Raw genomic sequence first — 19287 nt, 5'->3', positions numbered from 1 at the left:
GATTTCATGTGATGAGCCAACGTGATATTCAGTGAGGACAAATAGAAATATGCAGAGCGACAGTCATTCATGTCAATAGAAAAGAGAACGTCTCTTTGAGTCGTATGGTTTCCTCTTTTAAACTGAAGCCTTAATACCACCAACATGTAGTATGTAGCGTAACCATACCCCCCACTCACACATACACACAACTCAATTGGGGCCTTTTCACTGAACAAAAGCAGTACACATCCGTTTGTGCGGCAGAGCCTGTGAGAATGGGAAGGGTGGAAGAGGCTCTTTTGGTGGCTGCACCTGTCCTTTTTTATGAGGCTCTAATAAGCAGATAACAGGGTGGAAAAAAAGGATGTCATCCACTGAGGGAGATGGAGACTCCACCTCCTTATTTGACTGAAATTAATTAGATTCTCCTTTTGAGGTCACGGCTCGGCAGTAGCCACCATGTAGGCCTTGGAATAGTACGTCATTAATGGGTTAAAGTGTATTTATTGTTTAATCTGAAGCATGAAGAGTCTTTGCAGACGAGTCAAAAATAAATCAAATGTTGTGAAGATGCTGGGTTTCTTTTTGCTTCTTTTTAAAAATATATATTTCCAAATTCCTTTTGACCTTTCATTCATCCAAGCAGCTTCTTACTTCCCGCATGAGTCTAAATGGATGCACAGACCTGCTCTAACAAAGTGTGGCTGTGCACAGCGTCCCACACATGCTCCCAGGTATCTGCACGGTGTCCGTCGCTGAGTAGTAGCAGTGGTGCCCACGCCTGCGCACTGGTGGAGAAAGTCCTCCTTTGCTATCCATGGTGTGGTGAGTAATTCAGCCATAATCCGCCTTTCTCCTCTCCCCTCTTCTTTCCCCTCTCCTCTCCCCCTCTCCCGTGGTTCCATTCATATTCTAATCACAGCTTTCGCTTCTCCAGCTCTCAGGCACTCCATCAGAGCCCTCCCAGCCTCGGGCTTTGCAGTTTTACTTCCCCCCCTTTGTGACCGTTCCCTCTTCTCAGAGGCACACCAAAAATAAGGTTGCCACAGCGAAAGATTGAGCAAAAAACAGGTGAGAAATGCACCAAAACACCCACACTGGTGCATTTTTTTGCGTGTTTGAGTGTGTGTCTTGGTGCACAACGTGTCAAATCTCTGACGAAGTTACCACAAAGATGCTTTAATGGTGAAGTGAGGCGATAAGTACACCAAATGCGGCAACAAGTGTCTGTGCGATGTGAAATGGGAGTAAAAAATGAGGAGCAGAGGCAGGAGAGGTGGTTGTGTAGGGATGTATGTTTATATGGAGCTCTGGGGTGTATAAAAACGTATTAAATGCCATAATGGGAGACGGGGAGGCCACAGTGTTAGGACTGCGTAGATCTAAGCCTCTTTTTTTTTCGTTGGGAGGGAGCTTTTCTTATTCAAAACAGCCCCACAAAAGACTTCCAGTGAGCCTTGCCACATCCCCATCTGACTTGGGGCCATTCATCAGCCTTCCAAGCCTATCAATGACATGTCCCCATCAGGGCTCCTATAAAATCAGCCCCTTTCCCATGAAACATCAGCAAACATTTTGACGGGTCTGGCTTTCCCCCCGCTGGATTTCTGGAGTCTCTACCCCCCTTTCCTCCCTTATTCCCACCTCCCCCCTTCTCCTCCTCCGCCAACACCACCCCTCTCTGGGCGAACCTCAGATCCTCAACATCTCCTGTGACGGGCAGTGGTCACGGAAACACTGAGCGAGACAAGGGGAGAGCCGCCGAGGAGGGGGAAACGTGCACTAAGCCATTTTCTTGGAGGAACCAGTGTCGTTGATGGGAAGAGGATGCATTGCGGGCTGCTGGAGGAGCCTGATATGGATTCCACAGGTCAGTCCTGTTAATCTCTGCTCTCTTTGCTTTGTCTGGATGTGTTGAGAAAACCAGCTTCTGGTCACAAACACTGTGTGAGCTTCTGATTCTGCTGCTGCTCAGGAAGCCCCAAACTTTCTCTTGGGTCATACAGAGGAAGTGTCTGGATGCTCGGCCGTTCATTTTTTATTTTTTTTAACCTTTTCATCAATTTTTTTTTCTTCTTTTATTCATGAAGTCATGCTTATGAATGTATGTTTTTGGTCATGCACATGTATGAGGAGTGCTGTTATGTCACAACTGTGTCACATATTTACTGATTTAAGAAAAGTCACACGTTTCATGATTGGCTCGGTCAAGTAGCTTCGTGCTGTTTTCAGATAAACAAATTGCAAAATTCTGGATTTATCTTTCGGAGAGTAGAAATAACAAAGTGCATCTTGGTGGCCTTTAAAGTATTGTGTATCTGCTCTTGCAGCCCGCAATGCATCTTTTCTGTTTGTTTTTAGTATAAAATTGGAAAACTAAAGCTTTTATTTAACTTCAAAACCGAACTTTACTGAGACTTTACTAAGTAAAATATTACTATTTTTTTCTGGTGAGCGTAGCTTTATTTGTTTTTCCAAAACAAATGATTACAGTCTAATCTGATTAAAAGATTAAAAAAAAACAAATTGTGCGACAGTTCTTTTTATCTTAAGTTATTAAAATAAGTAAATCTGATTAATAGACTCAAATCATTGGTTAAAGAATTCTATATATATGTATTTGTGGACTGCAGACTAGTTTGGCCCTGCGTGTGTGTAAATAAATGAGTGTTGATCAAATTTAATCCAATTATTTAGAGCCCCAATTTATCTGTCCCTGTGGCAAATGAAGCTTGAGATCTGAGCCTCTGTGGAGAATTATCTTCACTTCAGTGGATTCACTTTTTCATTTCCTGTTTTTTTGTTTGTTTTTTAGTTAAATAAAAACTAGATACCTGTCTCATAAATAATGAGTCACGTCAGAAAGCCGTTAGTGACACCGGGATTATTTTATTCAGAGTTGAAATCAAAATTTACAGGCAATGTTTTTATTATGTAACAAGCATAATAATTGACATGTGGAGTGTTATTCCTCAGTTGGTATTCTTAAAGGCGATGCTAATTATAATCACAGCAGTTGAGACCATTAAAGAGCTTCTGACGATGATATTCTCCAGCGTAGAAAATAAAAGTCCTTCCTCGTCCATTCGGAGGGCCGTGAGTCTGCAGCCATGATGGGACTCCAGTCGGACGTTCACTATCATGATCATGTGACGAACGCGGAGGTGTAGATTCCTCATCGCCTGAAGACTTTTAAAACTTTTGATTATCTGTGACCTCCTCTCAATCCCCTCATGAGCTGCACCAACAGGTCGTCCTGCCAGCAGTCTGTCCGAACAGCTGCTATGGCTGCTGATTGTTGTCAGTTCTCATGCAGGAAAATAAAGATTTACACATTTTAAATAAATATTTAGTTGAGTTTTTTTTTTTGTTTAAAAGTAACTGGTTAAGAAGTTTTACCTTCATACTGTGTGGACTTCTCAGACTTACTTTTGACTGCTCATTTCTATTTGAGGTTCCACAAAGTTTTTATTCACCAGATTTCTAGGAAAATATTTAACTTTATATTCAGTTGCTCTGCTAAGGACATTTAGTGGCTATAGAAGATGTAGCTTGTTATTAAAATTTAGAAAACAAATAAGATAAACATCAATAATGTGCAACATCTTTCTTAATTACATTCATCAAATACTGAATACCTTTCTTGAAAGAAATACAAGCATTTTAAATGGATCTCCACTCTACGTATCAGGCTGTTTCTACATGAAAGCTTTGCTGCTTTGCTGCTGCTCGGTCACAGAAAGCACACATGTTGAGCTATTTCTAAGTAGAAATTACAGCAGGACAATGGCCTCTATTCCACCAGAATGCTTCAGTAATGTGCACAGGCTCTTTTAAGCGAGTGTGTACGCTTGTAGTCTCCTCCAATGCTGGATTCCTGCCGTCCTGGTGAAAACATCTCAAATAGAGCCATGGCTGCATCGCTGCCCGCACAATCGATTGTAATCCGCTCGCCTTGTCACATTAGTGACATTTAATGTGCCCTGTATAGGCGGTGATTTTCACTGTTTATGTAAATACAGCTTATGCTGCAGAACATAATGAGTTCACTTCAGAAAGTGAGTTTTTAAATCCACAGATTCTGTTTCAATGAAAGTGAATACAAAGAAATGGACCCAAAATGTTACAAACTACGTTTCCTAAAGGACAATTAAAAGGCCCAGGTTACATATTTAAGAATCAGATTCTTTCATAATCACTTCTGTCCGACATAAATCTATATTTTTTTCTGAATTGTACTAAAAGGGTTTGTCCAGCTCTGTGATCTGTGGTCCATCATGTCTTTTTTAGAGAGTTGGATTGAAAGATGCCTCAACGAGAGTGAGAGCAAGCGATATTCCAGTCACACGTCTCTGGGGAACATGTCCAACGATGAACGTAAGCAGGCGAGCACTGTTACACTAAACCTACTGACCTAACTGTTGTTGAACATCATTTAGCAATCTTATAGTCAATGGCTTTAGTTTAATAAATGTAATTTAATGGTGGCAGTTTTTCAAAAAAGGGTTTGCCCATTATTGTGTCGATTGTATCAACTTTCAGTGGTTCCACATTTGGATGTGTCATTTTAGCTGAATCACATAGTTTTTCCCCCTAAAATCCAAAATGTGTTGTATGTTACAGATGAAGAAAAAGAAAACAACAGAGCCTCTAAACCACATTCGACACCGGCTACTCTGGAATGGTAAGTTATCTTAAATATATTTTATTTTTATTTGTATTCATTGCAGTCTAATCAAATGCCAAGAATGAGAATAAGGTAAAAAACTATTTTGCCAGTGATCTAAAAAAAAAAGCCCAAATCATTATTGACCCACTCGCCATGTGGATCCTAAAACATTGATATTAATATCAAGTCTATAGTTTCCTTTATTGGTTCACATTTGACATAAAAATTGCATTTATTTGATTAGTTCTACATGAACAGCAGTTTCTACACTGGTTACCTTTCCTTCTCTTATTACATAAATGGAAGATTTACTTTATTTGCCGTTGAGCCACAAACACAGATGTAAGTGACGGGGAAGTTAGATTTGGACTCCACACAATAGAGACATCCAACACAGACAGATTTAAAAAGTGGTGCAGCTTCGACATGCAACAGATCTTTAATATCCTCCACATGTATAAAATTCCAGCCCCACACATACCTCTAGTTATGAATTGCATGCCTATTGCACCGCCTCATGACCAATGACCCCATTCACTTAATAGCATTCAACATTATCTTAAATGAATATTTATGCTGATTTAAGCTGCACTGTGGGGGGCTGAAACCTAGTGGGAGGAACATTAGTTGGGTCAATGTACTATTTTAAAGAAAAGCATTATAGACATAAATGATAATCTAATTGGCCTCTGTAATAATTTCACTGTGCATATGGAGACTTTTTTCTTACCAGGAAAATTTACAAAAAGCACAATGTGACACTAAAAGTAACCATAATTATGCATTTTGTATTGATAATTTGTTTTTCATTGTTAAACCAGGAAGATGGCATTTGGTCATAGCACTGCTTGGCCACAATCTGCATTTGATTTTCAGGGAAGTTACTACTTATTAGTTAGATGTTTATATTTAAACCAGAGCGGCACAGAACAGCCAGTAGTGAACTATACAGCCTTGAAAACGCAGTTACTTCTAAAGAAAGTTGAATGGTTGTTATTTCACTGAAAATGAAATGGCCACAATTCTTTTATAAATGTTATTGAGACAACAGCTTTCTGAGTGAAAGGAAATGTCGGTCAGGTCATAGAGATCCTCTCCCACGGCTCACTGAAACAATACAGCCAGGCTCGTAAAACAACAGGACCAGGCTCACACAGTAGCCACATACACTCTTCAAGAATAATGTTCAATATAAGAGGCATTAATTTATAACTGAGAAATAAGGTTACAAAAGGTAAATAAGTCAACATTATAACTGACGCAGTGAGTACAAACTAAATCTATGTGATAACAACTGAAGAAATCAACAGAGAATGTGTCAGTGTTTTATGAATAGAAAATATATATTTATTTTAGTAATGATGCGGGGCAGGTTGCAGCAGGATTCAATATGTAGTTTGTTGACTCTGGAAATTAATCCGGACCTTTTTATAATCTGTCTGTTTTTACAAACCATCAGAGAAGAGACCTCGTTCAAAAGGCACATGATGGTTTCTGCTGTTATTTAATTAGTGAAGGAGTTGTTCCAAATATTTGGAAAGTAGTCAATACACTATTTTTCCAATATGGCTGCCACATTATAGTCATCAATAACACCTATGGGGCTATTGGCACTATATATTAAATATAAATACTATATATTTCCCATTACCTGGAAATGATGCTGGTGTACCTCGAGGCTCAGTCGTAGGTCCATTCTTATTTAGTCATTTGACCTTTTGCTGTTTATCAGTTGTACCCGATGTGATTACAATGTGTAGATTTGTATTAGCAAACTATATTCTACATTACTTTATTGGGACAATATTTGTGTATCCTCCAGTTAGCAATGATATATATTTGCATGACTTGCACATTGTACAAAAAAAAAAACAGACCCAGAATAGACCCCTGGGGCAACCCACAAAAGAGAAAGGGTTTTCTAAGGTTAAATAGAGGGACCTGTTGGCCACACTGATGCCAACATGGTCTTTCAGACAACTGATGACAGCTAATGTGTTAGCAAACAGTAGCCTTCATTACACGACCAGCAGAGAAAGCAAAATGCAATTTTAAAACACTGACAAATATAGAAAGCTGTGTTTTGATTTTCAGTGAGGTCTCCAGTACCAGCTATCATATCACATTACTCACAGTCAGTAATTTGATTCCTTTTAAATTCAAATAAAATGCTTTATTGCAATTTAAATAATCCATAATCTAAGTATTTAAATGAAAATCAGCAACATGACATATGATGTCCATCGGAAACCATTTACTCAGGTTTTTCCTCTCAAATTACTTCAACCAAGAGGACACAGTCATGCAAGACTACACTAAAACCAACGCAACCCTTTATACACTAGAACTGAAAACAGATCAAAGTTAAACAAATCAATGTATAACTTTAATGAAATACAACCACTTATGTTGGGAAAATTACACAAGAATGTAGGTATGTGGAGCACTTGGTAGCCGAATGGTGACGTGCATCCATATAACTGATGATTCCAAATAACATCAAACATTTTGTGTTTGTCATGATTGTTGCAGTTCTCAAGATCGCTTTCTATCATAAGGAAAATGATCTTCTGGATGTTTTATCTGTTACACACGTGATTAACAGTGGTATCTGTGATGTCACGCTTAGTGTCGGGTAAATATTACACATGTAAAGTTGTGTGCTGCAGTACAACTGCTGATTGATGGACGCTTCAGCATCATATCATTTAATATGATCAAATAGTCTGAATTCACTAAATGTATTAATTTATCTGACATCAATATAATCTGGCTACCTAAACATTTACACCATTCATTACTGCTCATTTTTCACTTTTAGTTTTTTCCCCAGATACATCACAACCATACATACACTGATAATTCCTGTTATCACCCGCAGGCTAGAAGAGAACTATGAGATAGCTGAAGGTGTGTGCATCCCACGAAGTGCCCTCTACATGCATTACCTAGACTTCAGTGAAAAGCATGACACGCAGCCTGTGAACGCAGCCAGCTTCGGAAAGGTAAGATTTAAACATCAGTGGAAGTGAAGGTTAAACAGGGAATTTTCCATTCCCTCCAAAATCCAATTTATCTCCAAATAATCTTGAATTGTTTTGAAAACACATGCTACATCTGTAGTATTTTTAGGGTTTAAGTTTACGTTCATACATGCAGGGTAGGTTTAAAGTAACCAAAGCCAAATGACTCGACAGAAGAAGATGCAACAACATGTGGGTGTTGTATGAAAGCAATAATCTCATGCACTAAATCAGCATTAGTCTGACCATTTCATGCCTGGGTAGTTTTTTTTTGTGCTGCAGCTCTGCCTGCTGTTGAAGTAATATCAACTGCAGCTCAGTGTGAAGCGAGCAAAGCTCTGCGGCCGTTCACTGAACACATAATCTACAGCCAAAGGAGATGTGCTTTCGTCTGTTCCCACAACCCCAAGAAGTTGGTCAGCTTTCCTACCCCCAGCCATCCCCTGTACCCTGGACTGCGGCCCCAACCCCCAACCCGGCCCACCCCCACCCCTCCGCAGCTCCTGTCGGAAGATATTGAAAAAGAGAAGGGGCCTGGATTAATGTGTAATTAAAGGAAATTTGGAAGGGTGAGATGTTGCGGAATGTTAGATCAGTGGCTGGAGCAGTGTGGGGTGTCCTTTAGGAAGGCTTCATTGATTCAGGACAAAAAAACGAGAGAGGGCCCGGACTGCCTCCCTGTCTGCTCATTTATCAAGCGGGGCCTGACAGAAACTTCACAGCTTGGCCTCTTTTTTCATCCCACACAATGGAGAGCTACACTGTTTGCTAAAGTTTCTGCACCAGGAGTTGGACCAAGGAGCCAATCTCTTTGGACAAAAAGAGAGGAAAGGAAGAAGGAGGGAGTGGAGGGGAGAAAGAGTGAGAAGGAGAGAGGATGGGTGGGTGGATAGATGAGGGGGGCTGTTGATATAGGAAAAAAAAAAAAGTAATACTACTGGATGTCATAAATGGATGGCTCTCAAAGCTTCTTTTTTTATCCCTCAAAGACCTCCCTGTGAAAACGGCTGTGAGACTTCTGTGTTGTTCTTTTTTCCCCCTGAAAAGTACACACAAGTTAATATTTTACAGAAATCTTATTTGGTTCTTGGGGTAACCTGTTAACATTTATTTGTTTTCCTCTTTACTCAAATTAATTGCTATGAAATGCTGATATATATTTGAAACAACACCTCAAAAGTTTCAGAATACGGACTAATGTTTTCTCTCCTACAATGAACAGATCATAAGGCAACAATTTCCAGCGTTAACTACGAGAAGACTCGGGACGAGAGGGCAGTCGAAGTAAGTTTGGTTTATTCTTTCGTAAACTACCTACATGTTGCGCACACATTCACAAAGCCTCAACCCCCAAAACAAACCAAACAAAAAAGAAATTTAGGCAAACATTGAGCATGGCCATGCAGAAAAAGATGACACTAAATGAAGCAACCTATAAACAGAATATATCACAAAGAGATTGAAGCATAAAACGCTAAAAGTTAAAAATACTTAATTCTATTGTGGTCCTGAGTTCTTAAGACTTTTTAGTTTTTATCAAAAAAGTATATATAAACAAAACACAAAATCAGAGAAAAACATGTTACAATCTGATTGAACTAATGTTTTAAGCAATGTCTTCATAAAATATGTATTTTTTTAATCATTCCAAGTTTAGCTTTCACAGTTTTCTATAGCTTTAGTTTCATGTGTTTGTACCTAAAAGACGTTATTCACCCATTTGCCCTTTGCTCTCCTCAGGTACCACTACTACGGCATAGCCGTGAAGGAGACCTCTCAGTATTATGATGTGATGTACTCCAAAAAGGGAGCGGCGTGGGTGAACGAGACGGGGAAGAAAGAGGTCACGAAACAGACAGTGGCGTATTCACCGCGCTCCAAACTGGGAACGCTCCTGCCAGAGTTTCCAAATGTCAAAGACCTAAATTTGCCTGCCAGCCTGTCAGAAGAGAGGGTAAACAGAAGTTTTAAAAGTCCATCCTTACTGCCACCCCCCTCCCGTCTCTCCCTGCCATCTCACCATCTCTGCGCCCCCTCTGGCTCCAGCCTTTTATCTGCCTGGGACCTTCACTGGGTTTGCATTTAGAGAAGGACCTTGAGGATTTATATGCTGGCTCTTCACTAACTCTTAATCTTTTGGGGGAGATAATAAGATCTAGCAATGGACAAAGGACAGGCACTAGCTGTCCGGCTCTTAAAGAGGGGCCATGATTTTAAATGGTTTGTGTTTTGCTGATCTCTAAAGCTTGTTTTATATTACTCCGCTCTTGCCTAGACCTGTAACATGAATTTATTGGTTCACATGCTTTGTACAAGATTTATTCTCTTGTTTTTGTGCCACTTAGTTGTTTTTTACTTTCCCCAAAACAGAAAAAAAAACAGTTACGTTTGGGATGTAATTACATTAATACTGTTGTTGCCCACAGGTGTCAACCTTCATCATGATGTACAGAACGCACTGTCAGAGGATACTGGACACTGTTATCCGAGCCAACTTTGATGAGGCAAGTTTCTTTTGTTTTTGACCATTTTTACAGATTAATTCCTCTTTTACTAAACAAAAAGTTTGGCATCTAACTAGCTACTATTGCTTTTAAAATATTAAACAAATTCATTTCATTTCCTGTGACATTAATTGATGTGTGTGTGTGTGTGTGTGTGTGGGGGGGGGGGGGGGGGGATGTGTGGGTGTGTGCGTTTTCAGGTCCAAAGCTTCTTGCTGCACTTCTGGCAGGGCATGCCCCCCCACATGCTGCCTGTCCTCGGCTCCTCCACCGTGGTAGACATAGTCGGGGTTTGCGACTCCATCCTCTACAAGGCCATCTCTGGGGTGCTGATGCCCACCGTCCTGCAAGCACTGCCTGACAGGTGAGCACCTGTAGTAGCCCTCACTCTTGCTGAATGATTGAATTACATCATTTTCTTCTCTTTTGTTGATGAAATTACAAAAGAAAAAAAAAAAACATGTTTTGTTTTTATTGAAATTACAACAGATGTTAATTTTTGCAGTGTGAATGAACACTGTCAAAGTTATCATTTAGTTCAGTGAACTAAGCTGTTTACCAAACGTTAGGCTACTCTTGTAAGTTATTTTCTTATTAATAAAACCATATACGTTAATATACGTTAACTTTTACCTATTTTACCTATATAGAGTCTAAATTAGCATTAAAAAATAGGTAAAAGTATTTGCTGTGTTCTGGATCTTCAAGCACAATTTAAAAAGTAGCTTTTATTCATGTAATTTAAATGTAAGACTGAAATGATAGGTCCATTTCTCAGTCAGATGAAAAATCAGCTAGTCGTCCTATAGTTTATTGGGCAGAAACAGATTGATTGATCTGGTTCCAGCTTCCCAAACACACCATTATGAATATCTGGTTCATGTAAAAGTTCATTTTTGTGCTTGGAAACAGTATTTTTGATCCACTTACTTGTCGACCATATTTCAGATTGAGGTTGCTTTGTCAATAATGCTCAATTGCTTAGTAATTTAAAAATGTAGTTGCTGGGAACTTGGCATTTTTTATAGACTAAAAGATGTATTTGTGTAGTAGGAAACTGTTTACTACTGATACTGATACTGTAGGCTACTGTTTTCTCTCACCCACACAGTTTAACTCAGGTTATTCGAAAATTTGCCAAACAGCTTGATGAGTGGCTCAAAATAGCACTTCATGATCTTCCTGAAAACCTTAGGAATATCAAATTCGAATGTAAGTATAAAATCCATATCCCGCCATAAAAGCTTACCTCTTGGGAATGCTACTTTAATCAAAGTTTGAACGATGACACTCACAGGACTGACCGTATTCATTCTCCTTTTTTGTTTCCAGTATCCAGAAGATTTTCTCAGATTCTAAAGCGGCAAACATCATTAAACCATCTATGTCAGGTGCCTATCGTGGACTGAATGTTTTTTTTAATAAAATCCATATGAACAAACACAGCTGATAAGGGATATGGGTTTGCTCTTGTAATATTGTCAATTTATCTTTCCCTAGGCGTCAAGGACTGTGATAAACAGTGCCGACATCACCTTTCAAATGCTGGAGGACTGGAGGAATGTGGACTTGAACAGCATCACCAAGCAGACACTTTACACCATGGAGGACTCACAAGAGGAGCATAGGCAGCTTATTATCAACTGTAAGTCCTTTCTTTTACACTGATTCCACTCAAACACACCCAGCCAGAGGGAGAATTACACTTTACTGCCACGCAAACGACCCAACGAGGGACAATCATTCCCACGACCAGCAGAGTCAAAGCATTAATGATGCAGACCAAGAGGTTAAACAAGTTCACACTCCTCTGAAACACCCTGCCGTGTATCTTCAATTCACTCCTCTCTCACTCCTCTGAATCCGTCCTGACAGGATCAGAGGTCACTGATACGTTGCAGTCGTCACACAAAGACGGCATTCGCCTTGATAATTTTCTGTTTCTTTGTTTTCAAGTGATGCAAAGTACAAGATAACCTGACATTCTCCCTCCTGCCGCAGTGTATCAGGAGTTTGACCGTCTGTTGGAGGAGCAGTCTCCAATCGAGGCGTATATCGAGTGGCTGGACTTGATGGTGGATCGCTGTGTCGTCAAGGTCAGACAGCATTTACTCTCATTTCGGGAAAAAATAGGTCTTTAAACCTGATCTGACGCATAACTGTGTCTTTGTCGACTTTGCACCGATAAAGTTTATGTATTTTCTATGTTTGATGCTTAGAGGTGATTTTAACTAAATGTTTCAAGTTATTTTTCTCTTATAAAAACACCTGCGGCTTAAAGCTGGTCTCTGCGTGTCTTTCTCACACAGAGGTACTTACGGTGCAATCCTCTTAGTTAATGATGTCTTCAAGCTTCCCATTTGCGTCCATTATGAGCCAGATATGGGCTTGTAAAATTTGGTTGCCCTGACAACGTCTTGGACTGCCCAGACAATAGTTCAATAGGAGGGCGTGTCTCTGGGGGCAAATTAAATAGTTGACTTGTTGACATGTTTTTCGTTCCTGAGGGTTAAGCCCCAATGTGGACCCAGGGGTTAATTCTACGCCAGAATCCCAACCCTTCCCCCTCTTTTCACATGGAAATGTTCTCTCTAGGTGGCAGGGAAGAGGCCCGGGTGCCTGAAGAAGGTGGCCCAACAGTTCCTGCTGATGTGGTCGTGTTTTGGGACCAGAGTCATCCGGGATATGACCCTCCACAGCGCGCCCAGCTTTGGTGAGCTGCTAATGCTTTGTCATCATCCCTTAATGCGACACAGAGGCGGAAATACACAACTTCCACATTGATTCATGAGTATAAGGAAAAGTTATTTACTGTAGTTTGTTGTGTCCTGCACATACAATGGTTCACACAGACTTTTAAGATACCACCGATGACATTGCAGTGGTGAAACATTTGATAAAAACACAACTTCTTACATTGCAAACAAAAAAATAACCTGCAACTCAAGCTACTTCTTATTCTCCATTCAGATGAACTCATCTTCCAAATGTTGCCCTTAAATAACAATACAATTTTAAAAACGTGAATCAACTTCTATAAGACTTTATAATAAGTCACCTCTGGTCAGATCCTCCTTTAATTGAATAAACATCAATAACCCTAGCACCGCTTTCGCCGGCTATACTTCTGTATATACTTCTATTTCACTACATACACTGTATATACTTTTTGCACTTTCTTTATAATTTAATTTTCTTAAATTCAATACGTTCTGCTATTTTATTGTATGGTATATATTGAGTATTTTTCATACTTATTAATATTGTATATTAATAAACAAACAAAGCCCACCTTGAGGATGAATAAAGTATCTATCTATCATTTAATCTGCCTGTTTCTTTAACTGCCACAGCTATAGGTAACTGTGCACACTGGAACTTTTTGTTAATTCCTGCTTCACAAAAGACAGAATTTAGTTGTTTTTAACTTTAGGAATATTTTGCACTGAGCATAACGAATAATACACACATTAAGGTAATCAATAAAATCATACCAAAATAAAGATTTGCTAATCCAGAGATGTTCATGTGAAATGTTCAGGTTAAAGATATTCTAGTGCAGTGTGATTCAGACCGGTTCATAAAATCATCTGACATTGATGTCCATATCACTGAACAGAAAACTGGTTTATAAACTCAATACAGGGTTTAGTGCAATCAAATAACCATTTATTGATTCCTCTTAAGTATTGATCTCATATCTAAAAAGAGCAGAAAAACAAGTAAAATGGCCACTTTAATAGATTGTTGTGCACCCCCAAGGTTTGCAAGAGTTGTAAAAATGAAAGAAAAGAAAATGGCTTCTCTTTCCTCTACTTGTGTCCTTTGGCCCTGTCTGTGAATATCAAAGACACAGCTGGTTGCAGTGTTTTGATAAAGCAGGTCTCTGTGCACAAACAGCTAATTAACAAAAGCCTCCCCTCCCTTCTCCTCCCCTCTCTTCATGCGTTTGCCTGTCTTTTCCATTTTATAACCGGTCAGTGTTACAACCCGCTCCCTTGAATAGCCACAAGTGTTTATTGTGCACACGGCGGCAACAGCGACCCGCACAATGACACAATTGTGACACTTCCTCACATGCCACGGTCTCATCTTCCGTGCGACCCCGGGTTCAGCTGACATATTTCTGGCACTGACTCGGTACACGGAAACAAGCGCACTCACTTCTTTTTGATAACAGCAACCTTCCTGTCAATCTGCAGGATGTGATGTCATCATTATGTATGTCTCATCCCCAAACCTAAATAGCCCTTTGGCATTTTCCACATAACCAAGTCTCACTGTCTATGTTTTTACTTCCAATAACTTCCATATCACCTCTGAGTTTTCTTTATCTGAGGAGAACTCATCCTGTCTTATCCGTACGCAGGGTCTTTCCACCTGATCCACCTCATGTTTGATGATTATGTGCTTTACCTGCTGGAGTCCCTGCACTGCCAGGAGAGATCCAACGACCTCATGAGGGCCATGAAGGCAGAGGGCAGCACAGGTGAGACTGCTACCTGGGGGTCATTTAACTTTATAAGTAGTTTTACCTCTTTTCTTTGCACCGTCAGTATTCAGTTGATTGAGAACATCAGCAGCAAAATAATCAGTGATGGAAATAATCTATAGTTGCTATTTTGTTTCTTTTTTTTCAATAAATAATGATGATCTGTCCTCTTTTTACACCTTCAGCAGAGAGAGAGGAGGAATTCACGCAGACCGAAACCATCCCAACCTCTCCGTCTCCAGGATCCTACTCTCCCGCTCGGTCAGTCCACTCTGTGGGCGTTTCCTCGGCCAGCTCCCCCACAGCAGCCGTGTCGCCGGAGTACACCGGAGCCACCACCACCACCACCACAGGTAAGGCATGCCTCACAGCCACACAGACATCCTAAATAAGCAGAACTCTCACTGCACATAGTTTCTTTGAGCCAACACATTCTCTTTGTGTCCATATATGTGTCTACCAGGCGCTGTTCAGTCATATACCTGGTCCCTTACATACACAGTGACAACAGCCGGCGGCTCCACTCCAGAGGCCGGACAGCAGCTGTCTTGTATGAGGAGCAGTGCTCCAGTCCCACCACCATCACCGTCCTCCACCCACCGATTGCCTGTCTACAGAGAGGAGCATGGGTAATTCTGATTTTGGTATTAAGATTAATTTTCTTTTTGTTGGAAACCTTCTTTGATGGGGTTTCTACCTCCTCCATTCTAGGTATACTGGTAGCTACAACTATGGCAGCTATGCCAACCAGCATCCTCACTCTATCCAGAGCCAGTATCCCAGCCTGGCCCACGATCCGTCGATCACGGCCCCCCTTCACTACTCAGCCTACCACCGGTCGTCTGCACAGGTCAGTCCCAGTCAAGAACTGAGGTTTAATAGCTTTTTTTTAATTGATGAAAATCATTCAAAATTAACATTCAAAAGTTCACGCAAAATGAGCCCTTTTTAGAATAAAATGTCGTTATGCGTGTTAGTATTGTTGATACATAAAATAAATAACATGAATTGTAATTTAATGTTGCAGTTGGTCGAGGTGGACTAAGTTTGAACTACTTGACATACTGTTGGGTAGCTTCATCCACAACAGTTTATAAAATCATATATTTTGTATGTAACATTTTTATCTGCAAAATAACTTTTCACTGGAGAGATCAGATTATGCTGAGTGTGGGTGTGTTTGTGTCTGTGCGCAACTGTGCATGTGTGCATTAATGTGCCCAGAAAAAGAGCATGAATATGTAGTACTCAGTTAATAGGCTATGTGTGAGATGTTTGACGCACGTCTTGGTGCACTTTGTAGCAAAGTAAGTATAAGTCTAAAGACTTAAATTTGAGGAAAACATGATTGTGAGGATGAGACGGAGTCACTGATGTTACAGCTTGTGTCGCGACTGGTGTGAGTTTACTCTTCTGATGGTAATTTCCTGTCAAGGACCCTCCAGCCGCTGCTGCCTTTATAGTGGGAGGAGATCAGCTGGGCCTCAGCAGTCGCTGTGTTTCTAAAAGTCCCAGAATCACCCTCTCCACACAGCGGAAGCAGACAGTGAAAGGTGGCTCGGCCGGGGCCAAGAGAGGCCCTGCTCTGTTACTCCTCTTTCCAGCTCTCAATAGTCTCTTCATCTGTTTGAGCCAGTAGCCACAGAGCAGGGCAAGGGGGCGTTTATTAAAATATTGTTTTTCAATGGTCTCTTTTCTGCTTGTGAACAAGAGGCAGCTGAGCTGTCCGTTCTGCTCTCTGACCTGCACTGACTGTTTTTTTCCATGCCGTGGTCCCTCATAATGGAATCGACTGTCATGTTTATATTTAGTGAGAAAAGGGAAATAGGGTCCTACTTCCACTTCTTTTTTTTAAGCCCGTCTGAGCTTAAATTGGGCACAATGCCTGTGCTTTGTCCGTGTGAGTGGTTGGGGATGGAGCTGAGACCAACACAAAACATTGTCGGATCCCCATCTGTCCAAAATATTTCTGTCAACAAGCAGATTTAGTCAGAGCGGTTTGTGTTCAGTCACCATAGGCAACAAAAATAACACAAGAAAATCACTGATGTCTAATTTTCTTAAGTGACTTAATTTTCTATTTTGACCATTGTGGTTCAACTTGTGAAGCAATATCCCCTGACAGGAAATTACCATCGGCAGGGTCAGTTCACACAATACACCGCTAACGCAGTATCAAATATGCTATCAGGAGGGTTATAACTACCTTTGAGGACACCAAGGTCATGTCCTCTGTCTGTGTTCTGGAAATGTGTTTGGTTCAGTCTCTTAGAGTCAGATACTACAGTTAAAAAGTTACACATGGGTATTTTATATACGCTGATTGAGAACTGTCAATAACAGTATTTTAGAATCAGCATGTTAGGGTTTGATTACTTTTAGCTCAATTAGTCAATACATTATTCAGTTTTCTCCATTACTTGCACCATAATTGTTTCTAGCCTTTGTGCTAAGCTAAGCTAACTGACTGAGTGAGCCTCATATTTAACAAACAGATTTGAGAATGGTTTTGAACCTGTCTTCTAATTCTCAAAAAGAAAGCAAATTATTTTCCTTCTTCTTTAATAATGTATTTATGATAATCTGAAACTATTGTGAAAACTGATACCTGATTCATCGTTTGAGTCACTTTAAAAAAATAAAATTAAAAAAATACATGAATCAGTTCTGCCTTCTAAATGCTGATTGTATGCGTTTACTTTGTCTTAAGACTTAAATGATAGTAAACTGAATATATTTAAAGATTTTAGATTTAAAGACAATAATTAGCTGATTAATTAACAATGTTTTATATGTAAATATGATATTTCTCTAAATGGTTTGTATTGCTGCATCACTAAAACTTATTTCCTCTTTTTCTTCCCTTCCCCAGTACCAGCTCAACGGCCAGATGTCTCGAATGGAGCCTTGCTTGATGGGCAGCACTCCCCGGTTACACCCTGCACCCGGTGCCCCCCGGTGGCCAGATGTGTCGCCAGCTAACACCTGTTACACCAGCCCACCTATGCATTCATCCCGCTATGCCACCTCTGGGGACTTATACTCTCCCTTAGGCCCCCGCAGGAACTCAGAGTACGAACACTCGCAGCATTTCCCCGGCTTTGCCTACATCAACGGAGAGGCCACCACAGGCTGGGCAAAATAAACAATGCTCTGGACACCTGGGTAAAAGCTCCAAGCCTGCCAAACTGGTGGATGCAAAGTGTCTGAACACTTCCAATCAAGCACATGGAAACGGAGGAGCAGAGAGTACATGGTAATAGGAATCATGGTATGGACGTACTGACAATTTGAAAAGTCTCTGAATCACTGATGAATGTGATGTAAGTTGTGCAGAGGTTTATTAAAATATATGTTTTTACTCACTGCTGAAGGGAAAAATTCAAATCATATAGAATGAACTTGCAGCAAAATCATGTTAGGAGTGCAATGCTGCTGCCAAGCTGTGCCTTTGTTTTAAGGAATGTACTACACCTCTCTTTCCCTTGTCAGTCTCACAAGTCAGCACACAGATCAACCAACCAACCCTCAGTTTGGTCGGTGACTGACGGATCAGTGTGCTGTCAGCCTTCACTGACACTAGTACAATCTCAGTGACACCACTGTCTCCTCTTGTTGCTCAGCATTGTGCAGCATCTTGTCATGAACCAGCAGCTTTGTTTGCTGCAGGATTTGGAATGGATGAACTGTGCTGCCTTAAAGTTCTTTTGGGACACCAGTTGCATACAGTGGCACAAAGCCAAAACACGAGTCAAATGTAAACTCCTTGATTGGTGTGTTAAGGTGTCTCCATCTTGATAGTTTTTTTAATGACTGAATGCAGTGACTCAAAAACAACTGTGCGTGTGCATTCTGTTGCAAGATGTTTTGCTGTTTTACTGTGAGTATATATATATATATATATATATATATATATATATATATAGGATGTATTTTCTGTAACTTTGTAACATGGTGTATCCTTTATTTTCTATGTTACAATTGGTACTTTGTTCTCTGTTTTGTATGGTTAGTGAAACACGCATTAACCTAGGGTTGTGTTTTATAATGCACTCAAAGCTACTGAGGACCTATTACCCTATGGGTATTTATAAAAAGGGAAATTATCAAAGTGTACAGTAACATGAAGTCTAGTCACTTTTCTGTAAATAAAAGCACTGGAAACCGTCTGTGGTGACAATTTAAAGTCTTTGTCAAATTGTCTTCCTTTTTCAGCTCAGTATTTATTTCTTCATGTGTTAAATATTAACACAAGTTAATTTAACATATTATTCTATCTATTCAATATTTATAATTAGTGTCCACACTGGAGCAAAGTCTGCTCATTGATCAATTAAGTCCTGCACTTTCTTTACTTTCTATGTGGTAAAAGTTTTTAAAATGTTTTAATTCATTTGGAAAAAATAGGTTGACTTTATAACTACTGATATATGTACTTTCAGAAAAGGCATCACTCCATCGAATCTCCTGTTTACGTTTTGGAAAAGAAAAATCATTTTCTGAAGTAGTCTAAGCTGATTGTTACTTCTATATGCATGCAGTGACAACACAGTGGGAGGTTGGGCCAGTCGCACAAGAGCCACACTGCAGAAAGAAGGGCATTTGTATAGTGAGAAT

The 19287-nt window shown here is 40.1% G+C and overlaps 1 protein-coding gene across 3 annotated transcripts; it reads left to right on the top strand.

Moving 5' to 3' along the window:
* Positions 1-791: 791 nt before the first annotated feature.
* Positions 792-18549, top strand: rfx4 (regulatory factor X, 4). Of its 3 annotated transcripts, XM_068603640.1 has the most exons (19): positions 792-1053; positions 1596-1852; positions 4273-4359; positions 4606-4666; positions 7533-7656; positions 8897-8958; positions 9415-9628; positions 10101-10178; positions 10379-10542; positions 11290-11390; positions 11511-11569; positions 11679-11823; positions 12180-12274; positions 12774-12891; positions 14548-14667; positions 14856-15023; positions 15134-15299; positions 15382-15520; positions 17543-18549. In XM_068603640.1, exons 2-19 carry the CDS (start codon positions 1810-1812, stop codon positions 17813-17815), a joined length of 2217 nt encoding a protein of 738 aa, XP_068459741.1. In that variant the 5' UTR covers positions 792-1053; positions 1596-1809; the 3' UTR covers positions 17816-18549. The 3 variants fall into 3 exon arrangements, with proteins under 3 accessions (XP_068459741.1, XP_068459742.1, XP_068459743.1); XM_068603641.1 differs by lacking the exon at positions 792-1053 and having other exon boundaries at positions 1090-1852; positions 14859-15023; XM_068603642.1 differs by lacking the exon at positions 792-1053 and having other exon boundaries at positions 1093-1852; positions 15173-15299.
* The last annotated feature ends 738 nt before the right edge of the window (positions 18550-19287 follow it).

The sequence above is a fragment of the Clinocottus analis genome, unplaced genomic scaffold (assembly GCF_023055335.1).
Source record: "Clinocottus analis isolate CAN_PGR_092001 unplaced genomic scaffold, fCliAna1.0.p SCAF_6, whole genome shotgun sequence".
NCBI classification, from domain to species: domain Eukaryota; kingdom Metazoa; phylum Chordata; class Actinopteri; order Perciformes; family Cottidae; genus Clinocottus; species Clinocottus analis.
Note: the sequence above shows the minus strand (reverse complement) of the source record. Positions and strands in the feature narration are given on the sequence as shown.

What these genes read in the sequence shown, in the direction of transcription:
- rfx4 (XM_068603640.1), top strand. Translation starts at nt 1,810, where the DNA reads ATGCATTGCGGGCTGCTGGAGGAGCCTGATATGGATTCCACAG. An exon ending in TAGGAATATCAAATTCGAAT is followed by an intron (nt 11,391 to 11,510) that starts GTAAGTATAAAA and finishes TTTTGTTTCCAG; the next exon opens with TATCCAGAAGATTTTCTCAG. An exon ending in CATTAAACCATCTATGTCAG is followed by an intron (nt 11,570 to 11,678) that starts GTGCCTATCGTG and finishes ATCTTTCCCTAG; the next exon opens with GCGTCAAGGACTGTGATAAA.